This window comes from Prunus dulcis, chromosome 1 (assembly GCF_902201215.1).
Source record: "Prunus dulcis chromosome 1, ALMONDv2, whole genome shotgun sequence".
Lineage (NCBI taxonomy): Eukaryota > Viridiplantae > Streptophyta > Magnoliopsida > Rosales > Rosaceae > Prunus > Prunus dulcis.
In genome coordinates this window covers 11,218,696-11,236,767 of record NC_047650.1, presented here as the reverse complement: position 1 = coordinate 11,236,767, position 18,072 = coordinate 11,218,696, and the positions used below count along the sequence as shown (strand labels likewise).

General features: G+C 38.6%; 2 protein-coding genes across 2 annotated transcripts; one reads left to right on the top strand and one right to left on the bottom strand.

Annotated features, from left to right (window-relative positions):
- The first annotated feature begins 3,634 nt into the window (after positions 1 to 3,634).
- LOC117630697 (ISWI chromatin-remodeling complex ATPase CHR11) lies at positions 3,635 to 10,616 on the top strand. The gene is made up of 25 exons (XM_034363424.1): positions 3,635 to 4,006; positions 4,581 to 4,715; positions 4,824 to 4,930; positions 5,159 to 5,271; positions 5,390 to 5,487; positions 5,675 to 5,854; positions 5,948 to 6,169; positions 6,417 to 6,551; positions 6,639 to 6,921; positions 7,017 to 7,090; positions 7,228 to 7,448; positions 7,550 to 7,637; positions 7,723 to 7,816; positions 7,908 to 8,096; positions 8,222 to 8,253; positions 8,378 to 8,451; positions 8,539 to 8,628; positions 8,735 to 8,804; positions 8,917 to 8,971; positions 9,058 to 9,116; positions 9,197 to 9,362; positions 9,450 to 9,628; positions 9,727 to 9,942; positions 10,066 to 10,164; positions 10,253 to 10,616. Exons 1-25 carry the CDS (start codon positions 3,767 to 3,769, stop codon positions 10,268 to 10,270), a joined length of 3,237 nt encoding a protein of 1,078 aa, XP_034219315.1. The 5' UTR covers positions 3,635 to 3,766; the 3' UTR covers positions 10,271 to 10,616.
- Positions 10,617 to 11,651: 1,035 nt separating this feature from the next.
- On the bottom strand, positions 11,652 to 17,650 carry LOC117622386 (serine/threonine-protein kinase PBL27). The gene is made up of 5 exons (XM_034353045.1): positions 17,123 to 17,650; positions 15,996 to 16,192; positions 15,577 to 15,766; positions 13,034 to 13,425; positions 11,652 to 12,899 (listed from the first exon to the last, which is right to left on the bottom strand). Exons 1-5 carry the CDS (start codon positions 17,250 to 17,252, stop codon positions 12,270 to 12,272), a joined length of 1,539 nt encoding a protein of 512 aa, XP_034208936.1. The 5' UTR covers positions 17,253 to 17,650; the 3' UTR covers positions 11,652 to 12,269.
- Between the last annotated feature and the right edge of the window lie 422 nt (positions 17,651 to 18,072).

Genomic DNA, 18,072 nt, shown 5'->3' with positions numbered 1-18,072 from the left:
CTGGATGTCCGTAGACATCGGTCCAACTCTGGGTAATCACCAAATAAAGGGTGGGTACATGGTGGTTCTAAAATAAACTATTTTTAGAAAAATCTAATAACTCACTGCCTTTTGTGAAACTGAAATTTAACTGCTATCTCCTCTGATAGAGTTCTCAAACTCTGCTTTTTATATTACTGGAGCTTTAGTAACTAAACAACACGTAAATCAAAGCATTGTACCGCACAAATCATGTTCGAAATAAATAGTTCATAAAACTTCTTCAAGATCAAATAATGAAATTAACCCATATAAACTTATTTATAAAAGCTTATTTGTATAAAATCATTATAAAATCATTTAAGTAATCTCATTTATATAACTCATGCATATAAAATCGTTTATGAAAGAAAGTCCACTCACTGATGGTCCGAGCTAGTTGGACCCTTCGAAGGTCCCTCCTGCGGGTCGACTGGACCTCTGGTGCCTGATTATCCATGAATAATAAATCAATAAACTGCTGAATAAAAAGAACTTAAATTAAACACCCTGCCCCAGGCTCCTAGAAATACGTGCACTCGTTTTAGTTACTCCTATGCCCACATTAGTTTTTCAGACACTTAGATTAGTTTTGGAAGATCCGACGCTTAACTAAGCGATAAACCACCAGACCGGCCGATCCGGGACCCCGTGGGCAGATTCGGGTGTCCAAAGCGATTTTGGGTGGTCGAAAAATCTTGGAACCAAGACTCCAAACTTCTATCCTAGGTAAAACACCCCATTTGGAGTCACTTTTGTTCTTGGACATACCCCAAAAAGTGACCAGAAACAATAGATCACAGCGGCCGAAGTTTTGGCCAAATTTCAAGTCGAAAATTGAACGTTTTAGAGCTAAAATCGATCGAAACCCATCCATCCATCAGCTAGAACACGAAAAATAGCTAAGAAATCACACCTTACTCGATCGATTTAGTGGAGAATTGAGGGAGAACGAAGAGCTCAAAGTTCAAACTGGAAATCCAGCAAAAATGGTGTTTTCCGGCGAGCTCCGGCCACGGCAGCGGCGGCGAAGGGTCAAGAAATGACGGCGGTCGAGTGGTGGTTCGTTTGGTACCAACGGCGGAGATCGGCTCCAAGTGTGGCGGCCGTGGCGTTGTGAAAAGCAAGTGGAGGTCGGGGTTGGCTCGAAACGGGAGGAGAGAGAAATGAGGAGAGAGAAGAAGATAAAAATCTGACTTTTTGACCAAATTACCATTTTCCCCCTCGCGGTATTTTGATCGCATTTTCTTCGTTACAACTCTGATTCGGGTCTACTCTATGTCTACGGACTCGTTTCGCCGTGCTCTACGCAACAGCGCAAGCGGAATTCCCAAATTCTTTCTCGATCAAAAAGTCAACTTTTTTCCTATTTAATAATGCGATGGCAAAATTGTCTTTTTGCTAGAAGATATTAATCCTACTTTTTAGATATTTTATTTCTTTTTAGATATTTTGTTTTGGGTTATTACACAATATATCAGAGCAATTACTAGGAGTTTACAGATGAGTTAATCCTTTTACAAAACAAAACTTCTATAACGAGGGAAATGTGCGGAAGACGGAAAAATGGCCCTGTGGTGGATTTCCTGTGCACGTCTACAGCCTGGGGGAGCAAAATATTCAAAAAAAATGTGAGTGGACAAAAATAAAGGTTCAGAACATAGCATAAGAATATACTAACCCCCACTGTAACAACAGTTATGTAAAACTGAATATTTAATCTGCATTTGAATTATTCTAAAATCAATGCATTCATATATTTATATACGTATATGCAATCAAGTTCAAGATCAAGAAAATTCTCTTAAAAACATTGTAATCAATTCAAAACTACAACCTAGGTGTACCCCTTTTATTCCGTCAATTCCTGATATCCGTCAATTCCCCTGGCAGGTCTCGGTGACACAAAGTCGACCCGAGCCTCAAACTGGCAGGATTCAGGGGACTGTAGTCAGCCTGATCCGCATTCTTGGCTCTCACGGTCCGGGTGTCCCCGAAACTCGTGAGGTAAATGTCAAGTGCACTGACAAAACTGAAGGTAAACTAGATGTCCGTGGACATCGTCATATCCGAAGGCAATATATACCGAAGGCAAACTGTTTCTGTAACTGGGTACCCACGGTGGCTTAAGAAAATATAAGATTTCTGAAAAATCTAATAAATAACTGAATTTTTTGTTAAATCTGGAACTCTGCTGCCATTTTATCTAATATAAATCTCAATCTCTACTTTCCATAACTTTTAGCATTTTAACTAAGCAACATATAAAGAAAGATATTTAACTTCAATAAAACATGCTAGGAAAATCGCAATCAATAAAACTTATTCAAGATCAAATAATGGAATTTATTTGCATAAAATCACTTATAAAATAAAAGTCCACTCACTCCTGGTTCGAGCTAGCTAGCCTCCTGAAGGTCCCTCCTGCGGGTCTGCCTAGCCCCGGGTGCCTCACCCGTCCGATTTGGTGGCCGAATGACAGAGATTGAAGGGTAGGAAGTTCTGTCGAATCCGGCGACTTCCCTTCGATTTTTCCGGCAATTTCGCAGCGGCTGGCGTTAGAGAATGGTCGGAGCTTGAAGACGGAACTGAGCTGGTCCCGTTGGCACCGACGGCAGGGGCAGAGGTGGTCGGTGGTGGAAGTTCTGGTGGCTGGAAAGGCAACGGGGAGGCTGCTGCGGGAGAAGAGAGAGAGAGAGAGAAGAAACTGAGGGAGGAGAGAGAGAAAGGGATAAAAATATGATTTTTTTTTCCAAATTACAATTTTACCCCTCATGGTATTTTAACCGTATTTTCTTCGTTAAAACTCCGATTCGAGCCCACTCCGTGTCTACGAACTCGTTTTGTCGCGCTCTACGCAACAGCGTAAGTGGAATTGTCAAAAAGTCAACTTTTCCTTAATAAAATATTCCAAGGGCAAAATTGTCTTTCCTCAAAATAATTTATTAATTAAATATGAATTTTAGGTTTGGGTCATTACACCATGGGCCGCCTCTAATAAGGAATTTCAATATGATTTCTAGAAGTATGTTTCTCACCTTGATATTTTTAATTTTCTCCAATATTTTTAATTAAAAATGGAGTTATGCATTCTTATGTGACACACAAATGCAAATATATATTCTAAAAAGAGTGGATAATTTAATTAATGAAGGAACATGCAATTAGACACAATATAGATTTTCATCTTCCTTTTATATACATCTTTATGTGAACATTTTGAAAGTGATTAAAAGCATTAATCCTACATTTGATGTTCTAAATTCTATTCCTCCCTCTCCAATATCCCGTTCCTTGTATATTTAAATAAAAAATAAATAAAAAAATCATTGCAGCCTCACACAAACCCACAGGAAAGCAAGCCCATTTGAAGCGCATTTACGACCCAAAAAAGATGAAGGTTCGAGCCGATAAGCCTACGGGTGCCCGACCCAAAGACCCGGAGTACCAACCCAATTACACACGAGCGGGAAATCACGTTTCCTTATTATTGGCGGGAAATTCTCATTTTTCTCCCTCTCCCCCAAACGCAATTCTAAACCGCACATCTCACATTTCCTAATCGGACGGCTACGAACGCAATTATTTAATAATCCACCCCCAAGCGCACCTCACTCTCGTATTTTTCAATTTTTCATTATTTTCGCTAAATGCCTTCTAAATTCTAAAATTTAAAGTCGGTCCTTTCTCTCCTCCTGAGCGTCTCCTCTTTTTCCATTTACGAAACCCTCGATCTGAGAAAAGAACCATGGCGAGAGCCTCGAAGCCGCAGGTGTCGTCCGATGAAGCCCTATCCAACGGCTCCAATTCGTCCGAGGAGGACCCGATCAATGACCAGGAGGAGGAGGTGGACGAGGAGGAGCTCGAGGCCGTGGCTCGCTCCGCTGATTCTGACGACGACGAGGCCGCGACCGGCGACGCCTCCCCTGGCTCAGACGATGACGTGGCTGCCGATGAGAACGGCGATGACGGCTTCGAGGAGGATGAGGTATGCATTTACTATTCTGCCTTTGCGGCAGCTTCTGTGGTGGTGCTTTGGGGTGTCGTTTTGTTGGATCTGAGTTCGGTTATGTTACTGCTTGTGTGTACCAGGGTTGTTTAATTTATTTTAGGGAACTTTTGCGCTAGGGTTTTGGTGGTCTAGGGATTGGTTACTTTTGCCCCTTTTGGGGTCAGAAGAATAGCGAAGGAAGGAGAGAAACGAATACTTAGGATCCGGGTTTTTATATGATTTATCTCCATTTTTATGTTTTGCATGGTGGTCCTTTGTTTCGAAGCTAGAGCTGAGTAAAGGAGAGTAAAAACAAGTTTCTTTACACGTTTACTGTATCTTCGGATATGAAAGCTGAGAGACCGATGCTAGTGGTTGATTTTTGGTTGTCTTTACCGGATATTTCTTCTGAAATTTCTCTAAATTACTTTTCTTTTGGTTGATAATCATTGTCATTGTCATTGTCATGTTTAATTGAGTTTGACTCTTCAAGGTTTGGTGCTGTAAACTCCAAACCATTTGGGTGCACCTTTTCTTCCCTCATGTACTCTTTTGCATGATCGTCTTGCAGGATGACGTCACTAATTTGAGTAATGCTGAAATTGGAAAACGTGAAAAGGCCAGGCTTAGAGACATGCAACAAATGAAGAAGCAAAAGGTTCAGGAAATTTTGGATACGCAAAATGCAGCCATTGATGCTGACATGGTGAGTATGTTGGAAGGGCTAATATGGTTGGCTGAGTTTACTTGGTATTGGATATTTATAGTCTGTTTTTTAAGGTAGCTGATTCCGTCGTTGTTGGTTTAATGACAGAATAACAAGGGGAAGGGGCGGTTGAAGTATCTTCTGCAGCAAACAGAGTTATTTGCCCATTTTGCCAAAAGTGATCAATCTGCATCCCAGAAGAAAGTGAAGGGAAAGTAAGTTCAACAACCATTTAAGAGTATTGCATATTCTTAATTCTTACTGTATTGGGTTATTGATTATTGTCGCTGGCTTTTTATTTACCTTGAAGAAATGAATGGGAACGCTAGAGTTTCCGAGGCTCCAAAAAATAGGATGAATGCCTTTAATGGGTTACTATTGTTGCATGAATGAATTTTTTAAATGTTCTTACTGGTGCTTTCTTCCTTTTTCACACAAATTAGAGGTCGCCACGCTTCAAAAATAACTGAAGAGGAAGAAGATGAAGAATGCCTTAAGGAGGAAGAAGATGGTTTGTCTGGGACTGGAACCACACGGCTGTTGACACAACCTTCTTGTGAGAGATTTCTCTTAAATTTAGTTGTTTTTTGAAGGCTTTTTTTTAAATGACAAACTTCACAGTTCAGGTGCAGCTTAAAGTTGAACCCTTGCTTTTCCCTTTTCCTTTTTTGTAGGCATTCAGGGGAAGATGAGGGATTACCAACTTGCTGGGTTGAATTGGCTCATACGACTCTACGAAAATGGTATAAATGGAATCCTCGCAGATGAAATGGTAAGCATTGAATTGTGTCTTTTAGGGTTGACTCTTTCCTTTCTTCCCCGTGTTGGATTGGGTATTTAAGTTTTGTTTTCGAGTTGCAATGTGCCTTTGTCATTCTGTTTTTAATGTTATTACATGAAGGATATTTTACTTTGGTAGGCTATGGTAGTGATAAATGTTTTTTGTTCTCTTCCATTAGGGGCTTGGTAAAACATTGCAAACCATCTCCTTGTTGGGATACCTGCATGAGTTTAGAGGGATAACTGGCCCTCATATGGTAGTTGCTCCAAAGTCAACACTTGGAAACTGGATGAATGAGATTCGGCGTTTCTGCCCCACCTTGCGTGCTGTAAAGTTTCTTGGTAATCCTGATGAAAGAGTAAGTCATTCTGGCTTTGTTTGTACGAGTGAGTCGTATTTATATTTTGGTTTATACTCTGCCCAATATTTCATTACTTTCTAAATCTTGCAGAAGCATATACGTGAGGACCTGCTGGTTGCGGGAAATTTTGATGTCTGTGTTACAAGTTTTGAAATGGCCATCAAAGAGAAGACTTGCCTACGCCGTTTTAGCTGGCGCTATATAATCATTGACGAAGCCCATCGAATCAAGAACGAGAATTCACTGCTTTCAAAAACAATGAGGCTGTATAATACCAATTTCCGCCTTCTAATTACGGGCACACCACTTCAGGTATAAATTGTGATATTAGGGACATGCTACATACTGGATGTAATTTAATATGCTGATGCTTTAAGCATGCTTATCTTGCATTCACGTGAAAGTTCCTAATCTCTTTTTCCTCTATATAACTTTCGGAGGGTAACCTGCATTCAATTCAGTCTGTCTTGCTCTTTTGAAGTAGCAACAATATTTCTTTCTCTGAATTTCGGATTGCTGTAAGGATTCTTGACCTTTTTTTTGCTGCGTCAACTTGCAGAACAATCTCCATGAACTATGGTCTCTGCTTAACTTTCTTCTGCCTGAGATATTTAGTTCTGCAGAAACTTTTGATGAATGGTTTCAAATTTCTGGTGAAAATGACCAGCAGGAGGTTGTTCAACAGCTTCATAAGGTAGGCCTAAAATATTCTCAACTGTTTAGTATTGTGGCTCCTGCTTTTATCATTACAGTATCTCACTTGATTTATGTGTCTTTTAAGGTCCTTCGGCCATTTCTTCTCCGAAGGTTGAAGTCAGATGTTGAGAAAGGTTTGCCTCCGAAAAAGGAAACAATACTCAAAGTGGGCATGTCACAAATGCAAAAACAGTACTACAGGGCTTTACTGCAAAAAGATCTTGAAGTTGTTAATGCTGGCGGAGAACGTAAGCGCCTTCTGAACATAGCAATGCAGCTTCGTAAATGCTGCAATCATCCATATCTTTTTCAAGGTGCTGAGCCTGGGCCTCCTTATACAACTGGAGACCATCTTATCATAAATGCTGGTAAGCTTAACATTTTGTGAGCCATTGATCTCATGGATGCATATTGGTTGGTCGATGGTCATTTAACTCATCCTTACTTTAAATCTCCATTGTAGGAAAAATGGTTCTTTTGGATAAGTTGCTTCCAAAGTTAAAAGAACGTGATTCTAGGGTCTTAATATTTTCACAGGTTTGTTCCATTCTGTAAAATCATTTATTGAGTATTGGTATGAATTCCTGTGAATGCTTGTAAGCATTTATGTTGCTGTGCATGCCCAGAGATATTATATCTCATCTGTGTCCTTTGGTTTTTGGTTTTAATATCAGATGACAAGGCTGCTAGATATTCTTGAAGATTATTTAATGTTTCGGGGCTACCTGTATTGTCGGATTGATGGAAATACTGGTGGAGAAGATCGTGATGCTTCCATTGATGCCTTTAATAAGCCTGGAAGTGAGAAATTTGTTTTTTTGCTATCAACCAGAGCTGGAGGACTTGGTATTAATCTTGCTACTGCAGATATTGTCATTCTTTATGATAGTGATTGGTAAGCATCTGCAGCTTTTTCATTATAGTGGTAGTGATTATTGTTCTTCTGTCTGCATGCCTATACCTCTACTGTTTGATAATGCATGTGACATGTTATAGGAACCCTCAAGTTGATTTGCAAGCACAAGACCGTGCTCACAGGATTGGTCAAAAGAAAGAAGTTCAAGTGTTCCGGTTCTGCACTGAGGTATGAACGTGTCCTGTTATGATACATTTCCAGCTATGCAATGCTTGCACTTCTTTATCAGAAAATGATTTTAATTTTCGAACAGTATACTATTGAGGAGAAAGTGATTGAGAGGGCTTATAAAAAGCTTGCACTTGATGCTTTGGTGATTCAACAAGGGAGATTAGCAGAGCAAAAAAGTGAGCAACACGATTTCTTCAAGATATCCCTCCTTTAAAATGCATATATGAAACACAAATTTATTCCCTAACATTTTATTCTTGGATGCAGCTGTTAATAAAGATGAGTTACTTCAAATGGTGAGGTTTGGTGCTGAAATGGTTTTCAGCTCCAAGGACAGTACAATTACTGATGAGGACATCGATAGAATCATTGCTAAAGGAGAAGAGGCAACTGCTGAGCTTGATGCAAAGATGAAGAAATTTACTGAAGATGCTATAAAATTTAAGATGGATGATAGTATGTTTACCAATGTTGAAAAGTTCTTGGCATTTAGTTTTATCCATTTGATTATATTTTTGTTCTTGCAATTGACAATGTCAAAAAGGGAAATTCAAAATTTTATTTCGATCCTGTTTCTGCAGCTGCTGAATTGTATGACTTTGATGATGAGAAGGTAGAGAATGTTTTTGTATTTTTATCAATTATTATAGTATATTTGATTTATGTTACCATAGTCTTATGGCCCATATTTGAAATTTATTGGCCATCTTATATGTGCATCTTTTTACTTGATGAAGGATGAGAAGCTCGACTTCAAGAAAATTGTTAGCGACAACTGGATTGAGCCACCAAAAAGAGAGCGGAAGCGCAAGTAAGGGGCTTTACTTGTCTGCCTCTTTAGTTGTTTATTAATTTCATTTAGTTTCTGAAGCATGAATTTTTGTGCTTTCACTGTTAGTTACTCGGAGTCAGAATATTTTAAGCAAACAATGCGCCAAGGTGGTCCAGCAAAACCAAAAGAGCCTCGAATTCCACGCATGCCTCAATTGTAAGCACCTCTTGAAGGCTGCTTACTGATTGTCATCTGTGTTGTGTTCTCTTATCAATGTCTCTTATCAATGTTTGATAATATTATCTCTTCTTGCCTTTATCAGACATGATTTCCAATTTTTTAACACACAGAGGCTCAGTGAGCTGTATGAAAAGGAAGTACGGTACCTCATGGTGTGTATAAGTGAACTCTCATTTTCCTTTCTATTTTAGCTGCAACAATTTATGGTTTGAGAGTTATTGCTTTGCAAACTATTTATTTATCTTTTTGATGAAAAATTCTCAGCAAACACATCAAAAGAATCAGGTGAAAGACACAATAGAGGTGGATGAACCAGAAGGTACTTATTGTTTTCCATATGAATTGGCACCCTGTGCTGATCTGCTTTCTGCTATTCCATTTGCTAACTGGGTATTGAATGTTTAGAAGTCGGGGATCCATTGACTGCTGAAGAGGTGGAAGAAAAGGAACGTATGTTAGAAGAGGTAAGTCTATTGAATATATGCTGCAGATGAGGTTCTCATCTAGGTTTTCTTTATTGAGTTTTATTATTGGTGAATTTCAGGGTTTCTCTTCTTGGAGTAGAAGAGATTTCAATACATTCATTAGGGCCTGTGAGAAGTATGGCCGAAATGACATAAAAAGCATTGCTGCCGAGATGGAGGGGAAAACAGAGGAGGAAGTTGAAAGATATGCAAAGGCTTTTAAAGAAAGATACAAGGAGTTAAATGGTTAGTAATGTCCAACCATTTTGCTGTTGCGTTAGGTAAAGAATGTAGCCTTTAAATCTAACTTGTTGACTCAATTGATGCTTCCAGATTATGATAGAATCATTAAGAACATTGAAAGAGGAGAGGCTAGGATCTCCCGGAAGGATGAGATCATGAAAGCTATTGGGAAGAAGTTGGATCGTTACAAGAATCCATGGCTGGAACTGAAGATCCAGTATGGTCAGAACAAGGGGAAGTTGTACAATGAAGAATGTGATCGTTTCATGGTACAATTTGAAAATATCTTTATAAAAAATTTATTTTATACTAACTGCCAATATTTGATGCCCATTACCTGGTTATTCATGTCTATTGCTCAATGCAGATATGCATGGTTCACAAGCTCGGATATGGGAACTGGGATGAGTTGAAGGCAGCATTTCGCACGTCACCCTTGTTTCGTTTTGATTGGTTTGTGAAGTCTCGCACAACTCAGGAACTTGCTAGGAGGTGTGATACATTAATAAGATTGGTGGAGAAAGAGAACCAAGAATATGACGAGAGGGAGAGACAAGCCCGCAAAGAGAAGAAGCTTGCTAAGGTTTGATCTGTGTTCCCTACCCCAACCTATACACATTTGTTCTTTTTTGTTATGTTTGCGGTCTAGTTATTGCCAAATTGGTGAATGCATTATCATATTATTATGTATCATGTTTTGTGTCAGAGCATGACACCATCAAAGCGTGCCATGGGTAGGCAGCCGACTGAGAGCCCGACTTCCGGAAAGAAGAGGAAGCAGTTAACTATGGATGATTATGTCTCGGTATGCTTCATTTCTAGTTGCAGAGTAATTTATGTCGGTTGATGGCTAGAATAACTGAAGCAAGTTATGTTTCTTTTTTTGGTTGCAGGGAAAGAGGAGAAAATGATATAAAAATTGACGATCAGGATATTTTAAGGGACTTGGAAGCATGGATGCCAGAGTTTAGGTTTTTCTTTTTATATATTAATTTTCCCCCGATGTTTTTGGGATCACGATCAGGGTTCAACATTACCCGTGATCTCAACAGTAGTGGTGGAGTGGAAGGCTTAACCAAATTATGAAGCTGTAAAAACGAATAGCGGCTAGTACTGATTTACCCCCAATGTTTTGAACACCAGGAATATTACTATTAGGTCATTTAATGAGATGTATATTTTTGGGTAATTGCTAGTGTTTTGTGTTGTGACATTATGTTCGGAAAAATCATGAATTGTCAGATGGTCAAGGAAGTATGCCCGCTCCATTGAACATGAGTTCGAACTCCTTTCTCTTGCACTAGAATTGTTTTTGAATGTGTCACAAAAATTCATGGATCGTCAGAATATCAGATGTTGGGGACAGTATCTCAATACTTTTCAAGTGAGTACTTTGAGCAAATTGGAGCTTGAAATACATTCCAATATGTACTTGCAGTAAATATTTTCCAGCAGTGGGTAGAAAGTAAAATACGAAGTTACTTTTGTACCATTTGTGAGCAGTAGTAGCTGTTTTAGATTTACCCAACTGAAGTGAAATTGTAGAAGCATCTTCGAAAGTCTCATCAAAAGTAGCCCGAGGATTTATTTGTTTATTTAATATTAATTTATTAATTTTTTCTTTTAGTGTGGGCCTAGTTATGGTACTTTGTAACGTCATTTATTGCGGTAAAATGACATGCAGATTGGCTTTCATTGGTTTCATGTCGTGTTATGATTATTAGCTACTGGGGAGTAGATATCTTGTTTGCCTGGTGGTTGGCATTTAGGCTGTACGAGTGGTTGCAATTCTGTTGTCCACCTGCACGCCATTTCCCGTATTTTTCTTGTGCCCTAGGCTTTATGGATGCTCAACTTCAATTGTCTTATCATTGAGGTTGTAAATGTACCATCTATAAATCATTTCTTCCTACACTAATAGGGTCTACTCCAATAAAAAAGGACAATAACATATGGATCAGTTGGTCTTGGATTCGAACCCTATGTGTGAGAAATTCCTTTTCCTTTCTTAACTTTGGCAAAATAAAAAAAAAATAAAAAAACAATTCTTCTTATACAGATGTGGCAGACTGATACTAATAAAGTGACAATATCATTGTCGATAATATGCCAATAAAAAAAATGCTTCGACACATTATCGATACATATTTCTTCAATTTGGGTCCATGCCGAACAAATGAATGTCATGACATAAAGAAGAGAATGATGAATGGATGTAGCTTTACATAGTATGAAAGCCAATATTTTGCAATAGGATTTTGTTGTTCTTTTTTGCACTTGAACATTGAAGACTTAAAAACATTTGGAAAATAGCTTTGATAAGGAGAGAAATTTACATGGAGAACAATCGGATCAAACGTTTCTGTATAGGCCGAAAACATGACTCAGAAATCCATACATGAGATTGTATGAGTACAAAGATGTAACGACATCCAAACCAAACCCACTAATTCCCCCACTTACAACAGGCTAATATATGGGGCAAAAATTACACATCGTCCTGACTCTCCCTGTAATATGAGCATCAGAACATAAATACAAAGATGAATATGTTCCATACAACCATTCCGCTGTGGGGCCACACCAGTAAATCCCCCGAAATCGTGAATGTACCCCCTTCCTCCAATACCTCCCTTTCTCTTACTGTTTTTCTTTTACCACAATACCCAAGCATTCAGTTTCCATACTCAACTACAAGAATGACATATGACAAGCAAACAATAGCCAAAGCCGGACGATGAAAGGACACTTATTCCCTTGGTGAAGATGGAAACCAAGATCGTAGAGGATGATCTACCTCTCGCAATTTCTCTTTCATCAACAATGAGCCCCAGAACCTAACAACACTTTTTTTTTCTTTTTTTTTCCCTCAGAAGGTGATAGAAAAATTTGCTTAGCATGTTGGTGCATTTACTCATTTGTACCATCAAAGCTACCCATTGCATTTGCTCGCTTCTTTTCTCTCCAATTTTCACCCCAAACCTTTGCCTCAGCCACTGCACGTTCTCTATCTAGATCACGATTTCTTGGAGTTTCCCTTGCTCTCCCAGCACTCACTGGACTGTCTCTCTGAGACTCTTGTCGCTCTAACCCATCTAAACCCCACCTTCTTCCAGACCCTGTGCCAGTTTCAATCCTCCCTAATTCTACGCCAGTATTCAAGTCCCTGATGGATTCTCTCCTTCTGTAATCGGGTGAGTTTTTATGCGTAGAAGGGGAACCATGCCGACCACCACGTCCAGGTTCATCTGGGCTATCCAGTCCATCTGCCATGTTCCTTCGTTCGTCCTTGTGCCTAGGAGTAGATGGACCAACTCTGTTACTATGACCACTGGCTGAGTTTGGATCATATGTTTGAGAGGCTAAGTATGTGAGAGCCGTCACAACATCCCCTATTAGAGGCCTTGTAGCCGCTTGTTCCTGCAAACACATGGCTGCAACAGCAAGAGCTTGGTAAAGCCCTCGCATTGGGTAACGGCCTTGCAATAGTGGATCAGCCATTTTTGGGAACTTCCTACGATCCTTGAAAAGTGGCCGTGCCTGCAAACCAAAGAGCCAAAAAATGGAAAGACAAACAAAAAAAGGGAAACTTTTGCTTCAAGTGAATCCATGAAAAGTTAACTAGATAAATGCTGACAACGAAAAAAATTCTCAAATGATAAATGAATACTTACCCATGCAACAAGATTATGCTCTCCATGACCTCTGGTATTATCAATGGCTTTTCGCCCTGTAATAAGTTCGAGGAAGACCACTCCAAAACTGTAGACATCAGACTTCAAAGTGAGTTGGCCGGTCATAGCATATTCTGGAGCACAGTAGCCATATGTCCCCATCACACGCGTGGAGACATGTGTCTTGTCACCAACAGGACCTAGTTTTGCAAGCCCAAAATCAGATAACTTCGGGTGAAAGCCCTCATCAAGAAGGATGTTGGATGATTTCAAGTCTCTGTATATGACGGGAGGGTTTGCTTTATCATGCAAATACTCCAACCCCTTAGCTGCACCAGCTGCAATCTTCATTCTTGTATTCCAGTCCAGGGGTTCATTGTCCGACGGAAAATCTGAAAACAGTAAAAGAAAAGCAATCTGGGTAATTTACAGAAATTATACACGCACAACACAAACTTTAGACTTTTACTTGAGTAACTATGAGATTTGAGGGTATAATAAGTTGCTCAAGGAAAATACGGATAATCATACTGCAAAATTTTAAAATTAGTCTCTTAAGCATTTTCAAAATTACAATCTTGAAGTTTTGGTGATATGATTAAGCAAAATAATTACAAATGCTTCTCAGTACATCAAGTAATTATGACTTAGATCTCTATGCATTCACGGTATGACATTGACATCACTTGTCCATGAAGTGCTCTATACATATATGAAATGTAGGCATGTGTGGGCATTCTTCCATGTGATCATTGACTTGTATTCTTCATTTCGTATACTAGATATGGCAAAAGTAATCATCATGTTTGCAGAAAAGGCCAGTAGCCATCAAATTACTCATCTAAAGAATTCTGTTTATATTATTTACTGTCTCATGTTAACATTTTCCGGTTAATATAGTATTTCTTTCACCGAGCAGTATTTAGCTGTTCACTTGTTAGCACTGAGAAAGGTTTCCTAGAGATCCTTGGTAAACTTGAACCCAGGTATGGGTAGTTGACCCACACGAGACTTTATTAGGGAAGCAGTCCACATCTTTGGAGAAAGATAAATTGAGTTAGAGCCTTGATTCTAACAACTTGGGAATTGCCAAACCCCTTTTTCAGCTTAGCTTCATTCAGGCCCTTTTCAAAATTTATTTTCCTGTTCCACTACTAATTTGAGGGCCCTTTTCCTTGAACTTGAATCTAATCACCTCTCCATACTATTTAGATCTTTTCCCCCTCACCCATATCTCATGGCCCGACAAAGTGGTGACTAGGTGAAGATTCCTCCCCTTCTTTCTTCTACAACAAAGTGGTGACTAGATAAACAGCTTCCTCTAAATTGGAATCAACATCAATAGGATGTCAGCTTTACATAAAGGGCTTCTGTACATATCCCGTGTACATCTCAGTACTGCTTTTCTTAGGACCATAGTCCCAATGTACATTCAAGTGATGCCCTTCCTAGTCTTCTAGTATCCCCAATTTAAACAGTACATGGATTGAAAAATATGAAAAAGATGAAATTTGGAATTTCGACTATGCAAACCAAGCCTAGAACTACAACAGAAACACACAATGTCCCATGAACGTAATGAACCAAAATAAGAGCCATACAATCATAGGCCAAAGAGTAGCTAGGAAGCTAGATTTGAGAACTTATACTAGTGAAGATTTTCCACGTCTTCTCCAACAATCATTGGTCATCAGTAGTTTTTCTAAATTGGAATTCCCCAATAAACTTTAATTACATTTTCCGAGTAGGAAAGACATCCAATCTCACTAATGATAAACATAACAGAGTCGGGTAAAACATTGTATGATGGTCAAGGAAATAGTAGAAACCGTTAATCAATAGTTCACTATGTCATGATTCTTTTTTTTTTTACTGGCGAAAGCTAAAAACCATCCACTATCACTAATTATGTGAATTTAATCATCAGCACTCCCATCTACTTCAGTGATGGTAACCTATTTGCATAATACTAACTCATGTGATAGAACTTCTTGACATTGTATACCTTAAAAAGCTTCAGCTCCCAGATAATTTTTGTTAGGAACTCCTAGATAATGCCTGAAGGGCATTTAATTTTCTTGACTAATGCAACATTACTTCGGTGATGTCAATTAATTAGTACTTTTGACTGCAAACCCCCATAAAATAACTCAATTCACAGGCCACAATAGCTCTTACATTTTTTAAGACTGCCATCAAACAGACACATACCATACACAAAACATGACGACACAACACAAAGTATGTACATACTTCATATTTTCTAAAGGAAACAACTGAGTTTTCACTACTATGCACAATGCTTTTGCTGAACCCCTGATTAACTCATGTTTCATGTGAGAAATGTTGCCATAAAAGCAATCCCTAACAGCTTATTGCAAATTCAAAAGATCACGTAAAGTAACTAACATTTTAGGACTTACACATGCAGAACTAGTTATCCAGAATATGTATTTAACGCTTACATTGTATAAGGTGCATCACCATTAAATAAAGTAAAAGTCTCTATCTTTTCTATGGGAATAAAAGAAATTCAATCTGACCGTGTAAATGATCTTCCAAGGATCCCAAAGGCATAAACTCATAAACAAGGAGGCGTTGATCCCCATCAGCACAATAGCCAATCAAGTTGACAAGGTTTGGGTGGTGCAGAAGGCTAAGCATAAGAACCTCCACCAAAAATTCTCGATTTCCTTGAAGGCCATTCCGGTCAAGTTGTTTCACAGCAACTACCTGGAAACAAATCATTCCAAAATAAAGAGATCCATCATGGAGTAGATGGAGACTCAACAATTGAGTTCTGCATAAGTGCATATAATCTTTGGAAAAGCAAAATGTAGAATGATGTGGAATATGCTGAATAAGATCCTAAATCTTACAGATAGGATAAATGACTCAGAGGCAAACACTCAAAACATGCTTTGATGATGATTCTCATTTCATTTTCAACCAATCAACCTACCTGTCCTGTGCTCTCCAATCGACCTTTGTAGACACGTCCAAAACCACCTTCGCCCAATAAACATTCTGCCCTAAAATTCTTTGTTGCAGCTGCGAGCTCCCGGAAAGTAAATGTCTGTGCAGCAATGTGTGCCGTAGGTCCATCTTTTGGAATAGCTGGTTCTTTCTTATGATCAGAACCATTTCGAGATTTTTTGTCTGCAAAAATTATGCAAAAGGAACAAAGATGTTAAAAAGGTGTTTTGGTTAACAATGAAACTAAAATACACAGATCCAACATAACATCTTCCCTGAATTTCTTGAAAATATTCAGTAGCCTAATGGACGTTTATAAAAATGGGAAAAAGAAAACAAGAAGTGAGATGGTAATGGCCTTTATGTTTTCTAAAGCAAAATATACAAGCAAACATAGTACAAGCAAATCATTGAAAATGATGATAACTCCAATATGTCCACTATAATATCGCATAACACATTTGTTGGATGTCCTGTGCTGGACAAGTAATCCAAACCAGTACTGTAGTCTGTATTGCACACAGAAATTGCCATGGTAGTGATTCCAACGACCATGTTAATTTAAAGCTTAAACATTTCAACTAATATAGATTCTAAATTGAATACAGAGGTGCACAGCATTTGAAAAGAAAAAAGTTTTCTGTTTTAAATTTTGGTTGTTCCATTAAAGCTTTCACCTCCCTTATTAGAAACTCTTTCTCATACATTTGGCAGTTCAAGAATGAACAGAAACGTCATCAAAAGAAAGCAAAATGCTTGATACTTCAGAAATTAATTGCAGATCTCCAGGAATGATCCATTTGCAACTCCATCAAGTTAAAGTCCAAACAACACAAACAAGAAAATCCACAAACAAGGAATCACTCTAACAGAGAAAGCATGAAAACCCCAATTAGAAAACCAACCAAAAAAAAGAAAGAAAGGACCACCACCACAGACGCATCAGATCAACATAATAAAAAATTCCACCAGAAACCCACCATCAGAAGACTTCCAAAAACACCATAAATTTACAAAATTCAGCACAACCATAAGAAACCCAGTAATCAGACTAACCAAAACTAAAGAAAACCCAGAAACAGTTGTGAAAAAAATTGGAGAAAGAAAATTCACCTGAGCTAACTCTTGTAACATGGTGAGACTGAGCAGCTGAGCCTTCTTTAACTGAGTCCTTCTTGGTCACTTCCTTTACACCACTACCCTCCTTGTTGGATGATCCAAAACAAGGAAAGCACCCACCCATATCAAAGTCCAAGCAAATCAAAGCCACCCAACAAAGCCCCACAAAGCTCAAAACTTTTCACAATCATTCATCAGTCATTACCTACCTTCTTCTCCATACACACAACCCCATATCACAATTCCAATCAAAATTCAAATTCACCCACTCTGTCTCTCTATCCCTCTTTCTCACCCTCCCTCTCTCTCTCTAGGATCCCCAGTGGCCATTTAAGAGAAAGATCGAGACCAACATGTCTGAGAAGCAGATCAACAAATCGAAGAAAACTGATGTGGTGTGTAATAAGAGAAGGTAAAGACTAAAGAAAAAGAAGCCCCCAAAAAATAAAATAAAGTAACAAAAAATAAACAAATATGTGAAATAAGCAAACCCACAATAATGAAAATAATAATAAGAGTCCTTGGGGATTAACTTTGAATTTAACTATGGATTTATGTTGTCATTAAGAGCTAAATCCTCATACGTAATGTAATCTCTTGGAATAATAAGAGGATGCTTTATGCCACCAACAAGGAAAATAAATAAATAAGAAAATGCTTTTTCGGTTTTGCTTCTTTTTTTTTTCTTTTTAAATTTTTTTTTTTTTTTACCCCTCGGAATGTCAAAATATTACAGCCAGAGCAAGGGTTAATATACCAATACTAATAATCATCATCACGGTCGGAAAAGTGGGGCCCGCCTCCCGAGGAGATGTGCTTCCACACACTTGTGATGGACATTCTGAACACATGTCTTAAAACTACATTCAGACTTTGTGTTTTGTAAGGAAGAGTGATGATCGGGTGCGGTAGGGAATATTTTGTTGTGTGTGGTATTGGGCTGT